At 30.0% G+C, this 11755-nt stretch overlaps 1 protein-coding gene across 2 annotated transcripts; it reads right to left on the bottom strand.

Annotated features, from left to right (window-relative positions):
- Positions 1 to 7307: 7307 nt before the first annotated feature.
- Positions 7308 to 9756, bottom strand: LOC140882039 (F-box/kelch-repeat protein At3g23880-like). 2 transcript variants are annotated; one of them, XM_073287773.1, is made up of 4 exons: positions 9521 to 9756; positions 9218 to 9306; positions 9075 to 9114; positions 7308 to 8574 (listed from the first exon to the last, which is right to left on the bottom strand). In XM_073287773.1, the coding sequence occupies exon 4, from the start codon at positions 8572 to 8574 to the stop codon at positions 7411 to 7413; it is 1164 nt and encodes a 387-aa protein (XP_073143874.1). In that variant the 5' UTR covers positions 9075 to 9114; positions 9218 to 9306; positions 9521 to 9756; the 3' UTR covers positions 7308 to 7410. The 2 variants fall into 2 exon arrangements, with proteins under 2 accessions (XP_073143874.1, XP_073143876.1); XM_073287775.1 differs by having other exon boundaries at positions 9661 to 9678.
- Between the last annotated feature and the right edge of the window lie 1999 nt (positions 9757 to 11755).

Raw genomic sequence — 11755 nt, 5'->3', positions numbered from 1 at the left:
TCATCCGAGTTTATATTTTTTTGACAGCAAGTTTCGACTTTTCTTCCTCTCATGCTTCCGTTTTTGACATGTATGGTTCATGCTCACGCCTTTTGGCTACCCATGGCTTGGACGGCTGCTGGCTTAGGTCCTATGGGGTCCCTAGGAGGTCTAGATGAGTCGGCCATGGTTGGGTTGGGGGCTAGAAACCAAGGACGAAAGGTTTTCAGAAGAGGGTTCAAGAGGCTGCGCAGGCTAGGGTTGTGGGAGAAGGGGTTCGGCTTGGTCTTTACAGGGTGCATGGGGTCGGGGGCTGGGTATGGTTCGGTCCGGCAGGACCCTGGGGAGGTCCTGCCGGCGGGGCTCCGGCCACGGTGGCCGGAGCTGGGCTGCAGCAGGCCGGGAAGGCCTGCTGCTCACGCAGCCGTGCGGCCGAGAGAAGAGAGGGAAGGTAGTGATCGGGTTTAGGGTTTCTGATTGGGTCCGGGTCGGGTCTTGGGTCCGGGTCGGGTCTAAAATAATATGGGTTAAGTTAAGTGGGTCCGGGTCCGGTTTATTTTAATTGGGCTCGGGTATTTTTATTTTTAAGTTTTTAAGTTAATTAGGGATTAAATGGACTAATTAAATTCCCAAAAATTTAATTAGTACCATTTAATTTAATTTGGGTTATTTTATTATTTTTAGACTTTTAATAATTTTTATTAAATTTTTAAGTTGGCCAGAAATTTTTATGGGCTTGGGAGCCCATGAAATTTATTGGGCCTGTAAATGGGCTTTTGGGCCCATTGGGCCAGGGACAGCGTTATTGGACCTAAGTTAGTCTTAATGGGCTTTGGTTGATTTATAGGCCAAGTCTTAAGTTAATGGGCTTGAGTGTAGGGCCAGCAGTCCAGAACCATCCATGAGAAAATTGCATGTGTCCTGATTATATATTTAATTATTTTTATGCATTTAAGTTATTTTAATATTTATATGTTAGTAAGAAAATTAAATTAAATATATATGAAGGACACACGATTTATTTAAGTACATGCATTCACGAAATCAATTTTTTATGCTATGATTTAATTTCTATGGTTGAGCAAATAAAATATTTTAGGTGGAAATTGAAGTAGTGTGGCCATTTATGGGCAGTTTTCTGCCATTTATGTATGGGCAGTTTCTGCCATTTATGTATGGGTGGTTCGCCACCAGCCTCGTACGATGGTTTCTTAGACTGATCAGTCGCACTATAAGTATGAGTCACACTTACGGATAGGACCATTCGATGTTAAGAAAATAAGTGCTCAACAACTCGAGTATGTATGTTATGTATTATGTATTTATGTTTATTTAAGTAAGTTATGTTATGTAATTTTTTTAGCATGCTCATTCATGTATACGTATGTATTAGTAGTAAATTGATTTAAATTATTTTAAACCCTTGTTAGTATGCATGTTGGGCCTCTAGGCTCACTACACTGATATGGTGCAGGTGAGTACGTAGAGGAGCAGGTTACTCCTACCGGTGGTGAGGATCTATGAGCTGTGCTGCAGTAGCCCCGTGACCGTGACAGCTTCTGAGTCACCGTGCATGATGTCATGTGAAACATTTTATTATATTTTTAGTGGTTGAGTTTTATGGGAATATTTTATTAAATATTTTAGTGCATGCACACTTTTTATTTATTTTAATTATGCAGTATATTTTTAAATTATAGGGTTGACTCAGATATTTATTTAATTCATAGAATGCATTTTTCTTAAGTATTTAATTATTTATTTATTTAGTCTTGTATTTATTTGAAATATTTTATTCTGTGCATATATGTATGGGCATATATGTACATGTTTTATCTAGTAGTAAAAAAAAAAAAAAAAAAATTTCCGCATATTTATTTATTATAGAGTTAGGGTCGTTTCAATGGTTTAATTGGTACATAATCAATTTATAAAGTCAATTTTATCCTTTATCTACATTATTTTAAAGTCTAATATTTTTTGTTAAATTAAAATAGATACACATTTTATTTTTCAAAATTATTTTACTAATAGAATTATAAGCAGAAATTTATATAAATTTAAATTTTATATTATAAACAAGATATCATACTTATTATACGAAACATTGTAAATATTAATTAATACAAACATGTACATACACATATATATAATGATTGATAAATTATATATTCAAAAATAATATATATTAAAAATATATAATAAAAGTTATTTTTAGGTTTATATATGTTATAATATTATTATTTATATTAATCAAAATAAAAATGATATATATGCGTGTGTCTTTTTATTTATGATCTACAAATTTTATGTTGAATACTTTTTCGTATACATGATATATAATCTTCTTTTTATAGTATAGTAACATTAATTAGTAAATATGAATTTATATTTAAACTTATAATTAATATAATAATTTAAAATACAAAAATATGTATGTAGTTAAAGTTGTCAATTTAATAACAATATTCAACTTAAAAAAGCAATTTAAGTAAAGAGCAAAATTGACTTTTGAGTTTGATCATATATCAATTAAACTATTTTCAATAGTTCATGTATCAATTTGACATTTTATCAATAGTTCATGTACCAAAATAATTTTTACTTGTAAAAATTATATAGCATTTTGAAAAATTCTGATAAAATATTTTAAATAAATAGAAAAAAAACCAAAAATCCAAATTTGTTTCAAATATTATATTAATAAAAAGTTTTGAAAAATAAACAAATGATTATAGTAAAAATTATATAGTATTTTCAAAAAATTTATTTTCTACTATAAAAATATGAATGTAGGAGTAACGTTTTTTCATTGTCTATATACATATTTACCCTTTTGTTCTATATAAATTATATAATAATGAGTAAATTGGAACTTATAGACTAATGAACAAATTCAAAATGAGAAAAAAATAAAATAAAATAAGATAATGAACAAATTAATTAAAAAACACTTAATTAATATCACTATTAAATTAAATAAAATAATTTATATTTAATTTTTAATAGTATTGCTGCTCAAATTTCTTATAGTGTGTAACAGTTAGACTAAAATATTTTAAATAAATATAAAAAAAATTCAAAAATCCAAATTTGTTTCAAATAGTATATATATTAATAAAAAGTTTTGCAAAATAAATAAATTATTATAGTAAAAATTATATAGTATTTTCAAAAAAATTATTTTACTATAAAAGTATGAATGTAGGAGTAATATAGTTTGTTCATTGTCTATATACATGTTTACCCTTTTGTTCTGTATAAATTAGATAATAATGAGGTTATATAAGTAAAATGACTTCCATTTATATGAAGTCTATTTAATTTTATATCTTCCACTTTACTCTCTTTCTACTATTAATTGTGTCAAAATTGTCACAAAAACTGTTATATATAAATTTCATATGTTATTATATGAAATTTGAGCAGTAATACTGTTAAAAATTAAATATAAATTATTTTATTTAAATTAATAATGATATTAATTAAGAGTTTTTTTAATTAATTTGTTCATTAGACTATTTTTTGTTAATTTTTTTTTCACATTTTAAATTTGTTCATTAGCCTATAACTTTCATTTCACTCCCTCTCTACTATTAATTTTGTCAAATTGTCACAAATTTTGTTATACATAAATTTTATATGTTATTATATGATTTTTTTTTTCATTTCATCAATGTATTTTCAATATTCCAATATAATATTTTGTAATAATATTCGATCAAGGAGTAGATTATTGTAACCGACAAATTATATTAAAAATTATTTCAAAATAAATAAATATTTATGGTAAAAAGTATATTGAATTTTGACAAATTCTGATAAAATATTTTAAATAAATATAAAAAAAATTCAAAAATTCAAATTTGTTTCAAATAGTATATTAATAAAAATTCTGTCAAAAAAAATAAATGATTATAGTAAAAATTATATAGTATTTTCCAAAAAAATATTTTACCATAAAAGTATGAATGTAGAAGTAAATTTTTTTCATTGTCTATATACATGTTAACCTTTTTGTTCTATATAAATTAAATAATAATGAGGGTTATATAAGTAAAATTACAAAAATAAAAAATAAAAAAGAAACAAAGATGGAAAAATACACAAAACAATTAGGTGTAATAATTTCTCACATATAACTTCCATTTAAATGGAGTCTATTTAATTTTATAACTTCCAATTTACTCTCTTTCTACTATTAATTGTGTCAAATTATCAAAAAAAAATTTATACATAAATTTCATATGTTATTATATGAAATTTGAGCAGCAATACTATTAAAAATTAAATATAAATTATTTTATTTAAATTAATAACGAGATTTGTTGAATCCGACATTTTGGTGATAACAAACAACAACTCATTGTATAGGAATGTGCTGCAAATCTTTTGTATTTCAGGAATCTACTACAACTCCTACCGCAACCGTCTAAACCCTTCAAGTTATCTACCGGAAGCTTGTCAACCGCCTTTGTCTCTCGACCGGTTGCAGTCACAAGCCTATCGACTGGTTATTCAAACCAGCAGAGAATAAATCTATCTACCGGTAGAATGCCAACTGCTTATCAAGATATCTCAAGACAAGTACTTGTGACAAGACGTTCATTGCAAAATCTTTATCAAAAACATAACCGGCGTATCAGAAGATCTGTTGACTCTTGCATCGAGACAGCAGGTTGCACTAAAATGGCAAAAACGCAAAATGGCTACAGATAAAGCATTCGACCGTTTATACCAGTTTTGGACCCTGGAAGTTGTCTGCATTTAAAGAAGTGTACGATCTTTATGCAGAATCATCAATGCATTTATGAAGCATTAAATGTGCATTCAATGCAGCATCAGAACGTTCAAAATAAAGACGTTGATGATTGACCTATATAAAGGGAAGATTGCTCAAGAAGTGACAAGAAGACAAGCAACACGAAAAATCTCAATCAACTCAATCACTTGAATACTATCAGAAGTTCTCATCTGATATACTGAAGCAATACTTGAGCACACTTACAAGATCATTCACTTGCTGCTCAAATAAACCATCGCCTACAGCTTACATATCTGATCTTCAAGGATCATCCTAGGGTTTCCAAGCCTCTCGACCGCTCTGCAGTTTGAGAAGCTCAACCGGACTGTACTCATTATTGAAGAGACTTGAAGCTACTCTGAAAGCTTCCACCAGTCTGATAAGAACTGAGAATCTTATTTGTGTAAATCTAGGAGTTTCGGATTAGGCATTGGATAAGTCCTAAGTCTGAAGTGGGTGTATTACAAGACGTTGTAATAACCAAAGTCTTCTAGTGAATTCCTTCCTAAGTGGAAGAAGGGAAGACGTAGAAGGATTCAGCCTTCGAACTTCCATAAATCGTGCTTTAGTCTTTACTGCTATTTATCTTACATATTGTTCATACATTGTGTTATAAACTTTGCATCACTAAAACCTCTGAACTATTTCCGCACTATTTAAGTTGTTCAAACCGTTTTAGAAGTTGAGAAAACAGATTAAGTGAACTAAACTTCACTTGATCATTTTGAAAAGAATGAAGAAAAGTTTCAGAGTGTATTCACCCCCCCTCTACCCTCTGAACCGATCCCAACAAGATTAATTAAGAGTTTTTTTTAATTAATTTGTTCATTAGCCTATTTTATTTTTATTTTTTTCACATTTTAAATTTGTTCATTAGCCTATAACTTTCACTTTACTCTTTTTCTACTATTAATTGTGTCAAATTGTCACAAAGTTTGTTATACATAAATTTCATATGTTATTATATGATTTTTTTCATTTCATCCATGTATTTTTCATTAAAATTATTAAAGATAATAAATATTTATTTTATTAGATTTTGTATTATTCGATTAACATAAAAATAATTAGATGTTGGAAAATAAAAATTTCTATTTATTAAAATTATTAAAGATAATAAATATTTATTTTATTATATTGTGTATTGTTTCAATCTAAAACAATTAACATAATAAATATTTTCAATCTAAATTTTTTATTTTGTCCTTAGATTGTGTATTATTTCGATTCATTGTATATATGGAGATTTTCTACATAATGTTTTAAAAATATAAAAAATAATATATTAAGTGAATATATATATATATAAGTGAATATATATATATATTTATATGTTTGTAAAATAAAAAATATTTTCACTCAACTTATTAAAAGAAAATCATGTATATTTAATAATCTATTATCTTATATATCTAAAAGTATGAATAAAAGATAAAGTTTTATCATTGTGAAATAACAACTTTGCCATTTTATTTACACTATAAGTAAGGTCAAATAAAAGTATATAGAGATATAAAAGTAAAAACAAAATTTAAGTTAAGGCATAAAAGTAAATAAATATTTATATTATATTATATGTAAATATTAATATCCATAAATACATTATACACTTTTAATAAATTACAACTAATGCGTCCATTAATACCATTACATAATTTATTTTTTAATTATTATTTTTTGAAAAGAACCATTTTTTCATTTTTTACAATTTGTTTTTATTTATTTTACACCTTATGTAATGTTAGACAATATAAAAATATATAAGAATAAGTTAAATTTTAGTTTGTCGCTTAATTGAGTTACAGTTAATCAAATAAATAAATAAGTTTTGAAAAGAACAAAGACAAAACTAAAACTTACGATATTAATATAAAAAGTTAGAATAAAAAAATAAAAGAATATAAATCTTGAAAAAAACAAAACTAAAATTTACGGTAATAATATTAAAAGTTAGAGTTAAAAACATATATTTACGAAATTAATGTAGGAGTATAAATTAAATCTATTACATACCTAAAAATGTGAATAAAATGGGTAAAATTTTATCATTGTGAAATCTATCTATCTATCTATTATATATTACCTATCTAAAAGTGTGAATAAAATGGTAAAGTTTTATCATTGTAAAATAATAAATTAACCATTTTATTTATACTATAAGTAATGTCATATAAAAATATATAGGGATATAATACAAGTTAAATGATAAAAAATAAAAATAATATATAAGTTACATGACTATAAATAAAAATATATATACTACAACAGAACCAAAAAAAACATGTGAACTAAATGATCACAATAAAAAAAATATACAAGTGACATTATTAAAAATGAAAATGCATCGTAATATGATTAAAAATGAAAACATTCAAATTACATGATTGAAAATACAAATTCACCATTAACATGACTAAACGTGAAAAAAAAAATCATTGTATTATTTCAGTTGATTTTCAGAATTAATAATTAAAGTTTATTTGATTTTTATTATGAGGTCGTAAAAATCTCAATAATTATATAATAAATAAATATATTGTATAAACAAAGTCTCACCACGTACATCGCACGTGTTGTTTATTAGTTAAAACAAACATATCTAATAAAATAAAACCGAATGACAAGTGCTAATGATCTCCTGGAATTAGCATTTCCAAATTAATCAAACATTCCTCGTAAACCAAGGCTCTGAGTGAATTTTGGTACTCATAGAATTGAAATTCCTTGAAATGGTTTTGGTGGAGTGCCCAAGCAGCCAACTTGCCATTCTCAGATTCATAAAGCAACCATTCATCTCCGAGACACAAAAGTGGATTAAGAATAGAGTCATGAGGACCGATGACGAACTGTTTGGTCCACGATTCCTTCACCCCGTATTCTTTCATCACCCAAATATTGACTGGTTCTTTAGATCGATAAAAAAATATCGCGAGGCTCTCGTTCAACACCATCAGGCCCCTGAGGTGTCCAGCTACATCTTGTAAACCTTGATCAGGATAGTCCATCAGTCGAAAAGCGTCGGTGCTCGTGTCGAAACAAAGAATATTGCACCCGGATTGATTCTCCAGGGTAGATGCACACCAGTGAATGGAGTTGTTAAAGAAGAGTTGGAAACAGGGAAACCACCAAACCAAATCTACATTAGGCAATTCAGGATCAATCTGCTTCCATGAATTCGAGGTCGAATTGTACAAATCAAACCTCAGCGTCTGATTCAAAGGGTACTTGGACCTATCTCTATAGCCGCCCCTTGAATGATGGATTAGCCAGATTCGGACAACCTTGTAAGCACCAGTATTTGGGTCCAATCCAAACCCGTTATCTAAATTGGTGATAATGTAACGCTGATCTGGATACACGATGTTCCAGGGAGGAAGCGACCTGAATTCTCGCAATGCCGGGTTGCACAAGAAAACGGTTTCATCAAATGTCACACAAACAAGGCCATTGCAAGGACCATGAACTGTGGCAAATAAAGTTCGTTGTATGTTACTCTGCGGCACAATATCCGGGATAGGGACGGACAGATCCGGCGAGACCAAAACTTGTGGGAAATCTGGATCATGGAAGGAAAATACATTTTTTCTTTCGTCTTGTTGCCGTAAAAAGCGTTTCACAAGAAGCACATGTTGTTTCCTGACATCGCGTTTCTGGTGCCTTTTGATGAATATAGAGCTCTTAAGCAAATCACGCCAAGATTTTGAAACGCATTTGAATCTTTGTATGGATTTCACGGGGAGACGCACCATAATTTCAATCAGCACATCCTCCGGCAATCCATGGTTTGCCATCTAAAAATCAGAGCACTCTTAGTATTTGTGTTTATGCTTTGGTTTTGCTAGTTTGCATTCCAACACATTTATACAAATTTGCTAGTCTTTTGGGTAGGTCAACTTTGAAAGATTGGCCCAATATTATCTGGATTATAAATAGTGAGATTATTGGAATGAATTGGTCGCAACAAAAATGAGAGGTAGCAAAAGAATATTGTTGTCCTTAAAAACAAAAATGGGAAGGGGGTGTATAACTGTTGTGTGAAAGCATTTCAACAACTATGAATATGATCAGTTGAAAGATCGATCTAATGTTGGCCAATACTTTATTAGCATTCCTAAGATTGAAATATTTAACAAAAAATATTAATATCATGTACCACACTATTGGGCATTATAATTTCACAAGCTGCATGGAATATAGCAATAATTGCACATGTAACAGTGATTTTTAGATATGCACTTGAATTTTTTTTATTTTTGCAATGACTTTTGTGAACTGGGGGATTAGAGTTCACCTCTAGTTGCCTTAGTCTTTCAGCCGATGGCTTCAGCACTCTGGATTATGAGACTCGAAATTACTTACTCTGGTTTAAAAAAAAAAAGGCAAGAAGAAAAGAAAAGCTAATGCCACAAAAGCAAAATAAAAAGTTGTGCATACCCAAGAAGTAAAGAACAAAATGCTTCTTCAAACTTTAAATCAAAGCCTTCTGATGCAAGACATTCACATATTAACTTTGTCTTGTTTATCTACACAAGAAAAGATATCGTCAGAGATCTCTTACAAGGACATTATACATAACAGATCTCTTCAAGCATCCAAATTTTTTAAAGCTTGCTATCAACTTGTGTAATTTAAAAAATGAAAGGCCAACAATCAAAACCTTGGTCATATGTAATTATTATAAATTCCATACAAAGAACTAAAAGAAAGGGGAGAAGAACAAATAAAAAAAATGAGCACCCTTAAAACAATGTGCGCGGAGCAATAGCACTGGACATGAAAAAAAAAACAAATTTTGATTGAAATTCTCAGATCCCTTCAAAAGATTCTGAATCCACTTCGAGTCTTTGATCGATGGAATGAAACAAACTGAAATTTACCACAAATTTTGAACACTCGCGATGAGACTCGTGGATGGTTATCGAAGGAGACCACTGATACAAGAAATATTTAAATGAAAGACAAAGAACAAGTGAATTCTTTAACAATCTTATTCATCAGAAAAAGTCTACCTTCATAATTCTAGCATAGCCTTTTATAGGCAGAACATCTATGAAAATATAATCCACTAAACCACTAAATCAAACGTGTAAAACAAACTCCTAAAAAATAGGTACTAAAAACACCATTTAATAACAAGAAAATAAATGCTAAAGACTTGGTCAGTAGAACCCACGTGCATATGTGACTATTTCAACTTCCAACAAACTCTCTCTTAAACTAATGTTTCAAACATTGAGTTTAATACATATCAACACCTTGACACTTCACTTTTGATCTTGCGTGCAGACACCCAATAACTCCCTTAACTTCTGAAATGCATGCAATTTGAGGGGCTTGGTAAATATATCAGCCACTTGATCTTCACTTCGACAGAAAATGAGATCAATGATTCCATCTTTTGAGAGGTCTCTTAAGAAGTGGTATTTTACATCAATGTGATTGCTTCTTCCATGCAAAACCGGATTCTTCGAGAGTTTAATTGTCTAACTATTGTCGCAAAAACTAAAATGGGTTCTTCTTGTTTGAAGTGCAGCTCTTCAAGTATTTTCTTCAACCAAATAGCCTGACAAACACACGTTGTTGCAGCTACGATTTCAGCTTCGGTTGTTGATAAAGTGACGATCGGTTGTTTCTTTGAGCACCAGGAGACAGCTGTTGACCCCATCATGAATACATAGCCTGAAGTACTTTTTCGGTCATCAATATCTCCTGCATAATCACTATCAGTAAAACCAAACAAATTTGATTTTTCACCCTTTTTGTAGTACAACCCATATTCAATGGTTCCTTGCAAGTATCTAAAAATTCTCTTGGCAACTAGAAGATGCATCTCTTCTGGATTCTCCATATACCTACTAATGAGACTCACAACATGCATTATATATGGTCTTGTAGCCGTTAAATACATTAAGCTTCCCACAATTTGTTTGTAAAGAGTGTTGTCCACTCTTCTTCCTCCACAGTTTCTAGCAAGTTTCAAACCAATTTCCATTGGCGTGCCCACAGTATTACAATTCTTCATTTGAAACCTGTCTAGAAGTTCTTGCACATATTTCTTTTGAGAAATAAAAATCCCAGCAGCAGATTGTTCCACTTCAATACCCAAAAAATAATGCATCATTCCCAAATCAGACATGTCAAATTCGACCATCATGGACTGCTTAAAATTTTCAAACATGGCACTATCATTTCCAGTAAAGATTAAATCATCCACATACAAGAAAATAATGAGCATTCCTCCCCCTTTATCAAATTTAACAAAAAGTGTATGTTCATATGGACACTTTTTAAACCCTTCATTCAAGAAATAAGCATCAATCCGGTTGTACCAAGCTCGAGGGGCTTGTTTTAGTCCATACAAAGCTTTCTTTAATTTATAAACCTTGTGCTCATTTCCAACTTTAACATAACCAGGAGGTTGATCAATAAATACCTGTTCTTCCAAATATCACTCCTTGGTAAGTTCCTTTTTAGTGTTGTTCCAAATAGTAAATCGAGTTACAAGGTAATTGGTTTCGATGACTTGTAATTTCGAATAATATTTTCACTTCTTTCCATCCTTTTGGAGATCTAAGTTTTCCTATTATAAAAAACTCCTTTTCTTCTGGTGGAATTTCTTGAATTGGAGATTTGTCCCATCTCCTACTTGTCATTCGGTCTTCTTGAAAAGATAACCTTCGGGGTTCTATTTTAAGGTCTCTGTATAAAATCGGTCTGTCTTGAATTTGTATGTCTGTTTTCTGAATTAAAGGAAACTCGATCCTTTCCGGGTATATTGCTTGAGCAACTTTCCCAAAGATCTCTGGAATTTCAATGAACTCATTTCTAATAAATAATTCAGAATGGTGAGTATTAGAAAGAGCATATGAAATTTGATACGTAATAGAATATGGCCTATTGCCTTCCTTCATTAGTTTTTTTTCCTTGAAGTTTTGGTGCAAAGTCAAGGCTCGACTAAAGTCTCTGTCAGCT

This window comes from Henckelia pumila, chromosome 2 (genome assembly GCF_033568475.1).
Source record: "Henckelia pumila isolate YLH828 chromosome 2, ASM3356847v2, whole genome shotgun sequence".
Classification (NCBI taxonomy): Eukaryota; Viridiplantae; Streptophyta; class Magnoliopsida; order Lamiales; family Gesneriaceae; genus Henckelia; species Henckelia pumila.
Note: the sequence above shows the minus strand (reverse complement) of the source record. Positions and strands in the feature narration are given on the sequence as shown.

What these genes read in the sequence shown, in the direction of transcription:
- LOC140882039 (XM_073287773.1), bottom strand. Translation starts at nt 8,574, where the DNA reads ATGGCAAACCATGGATTGCCGGAGGATGTGCTGATTGAAATTATGGTG.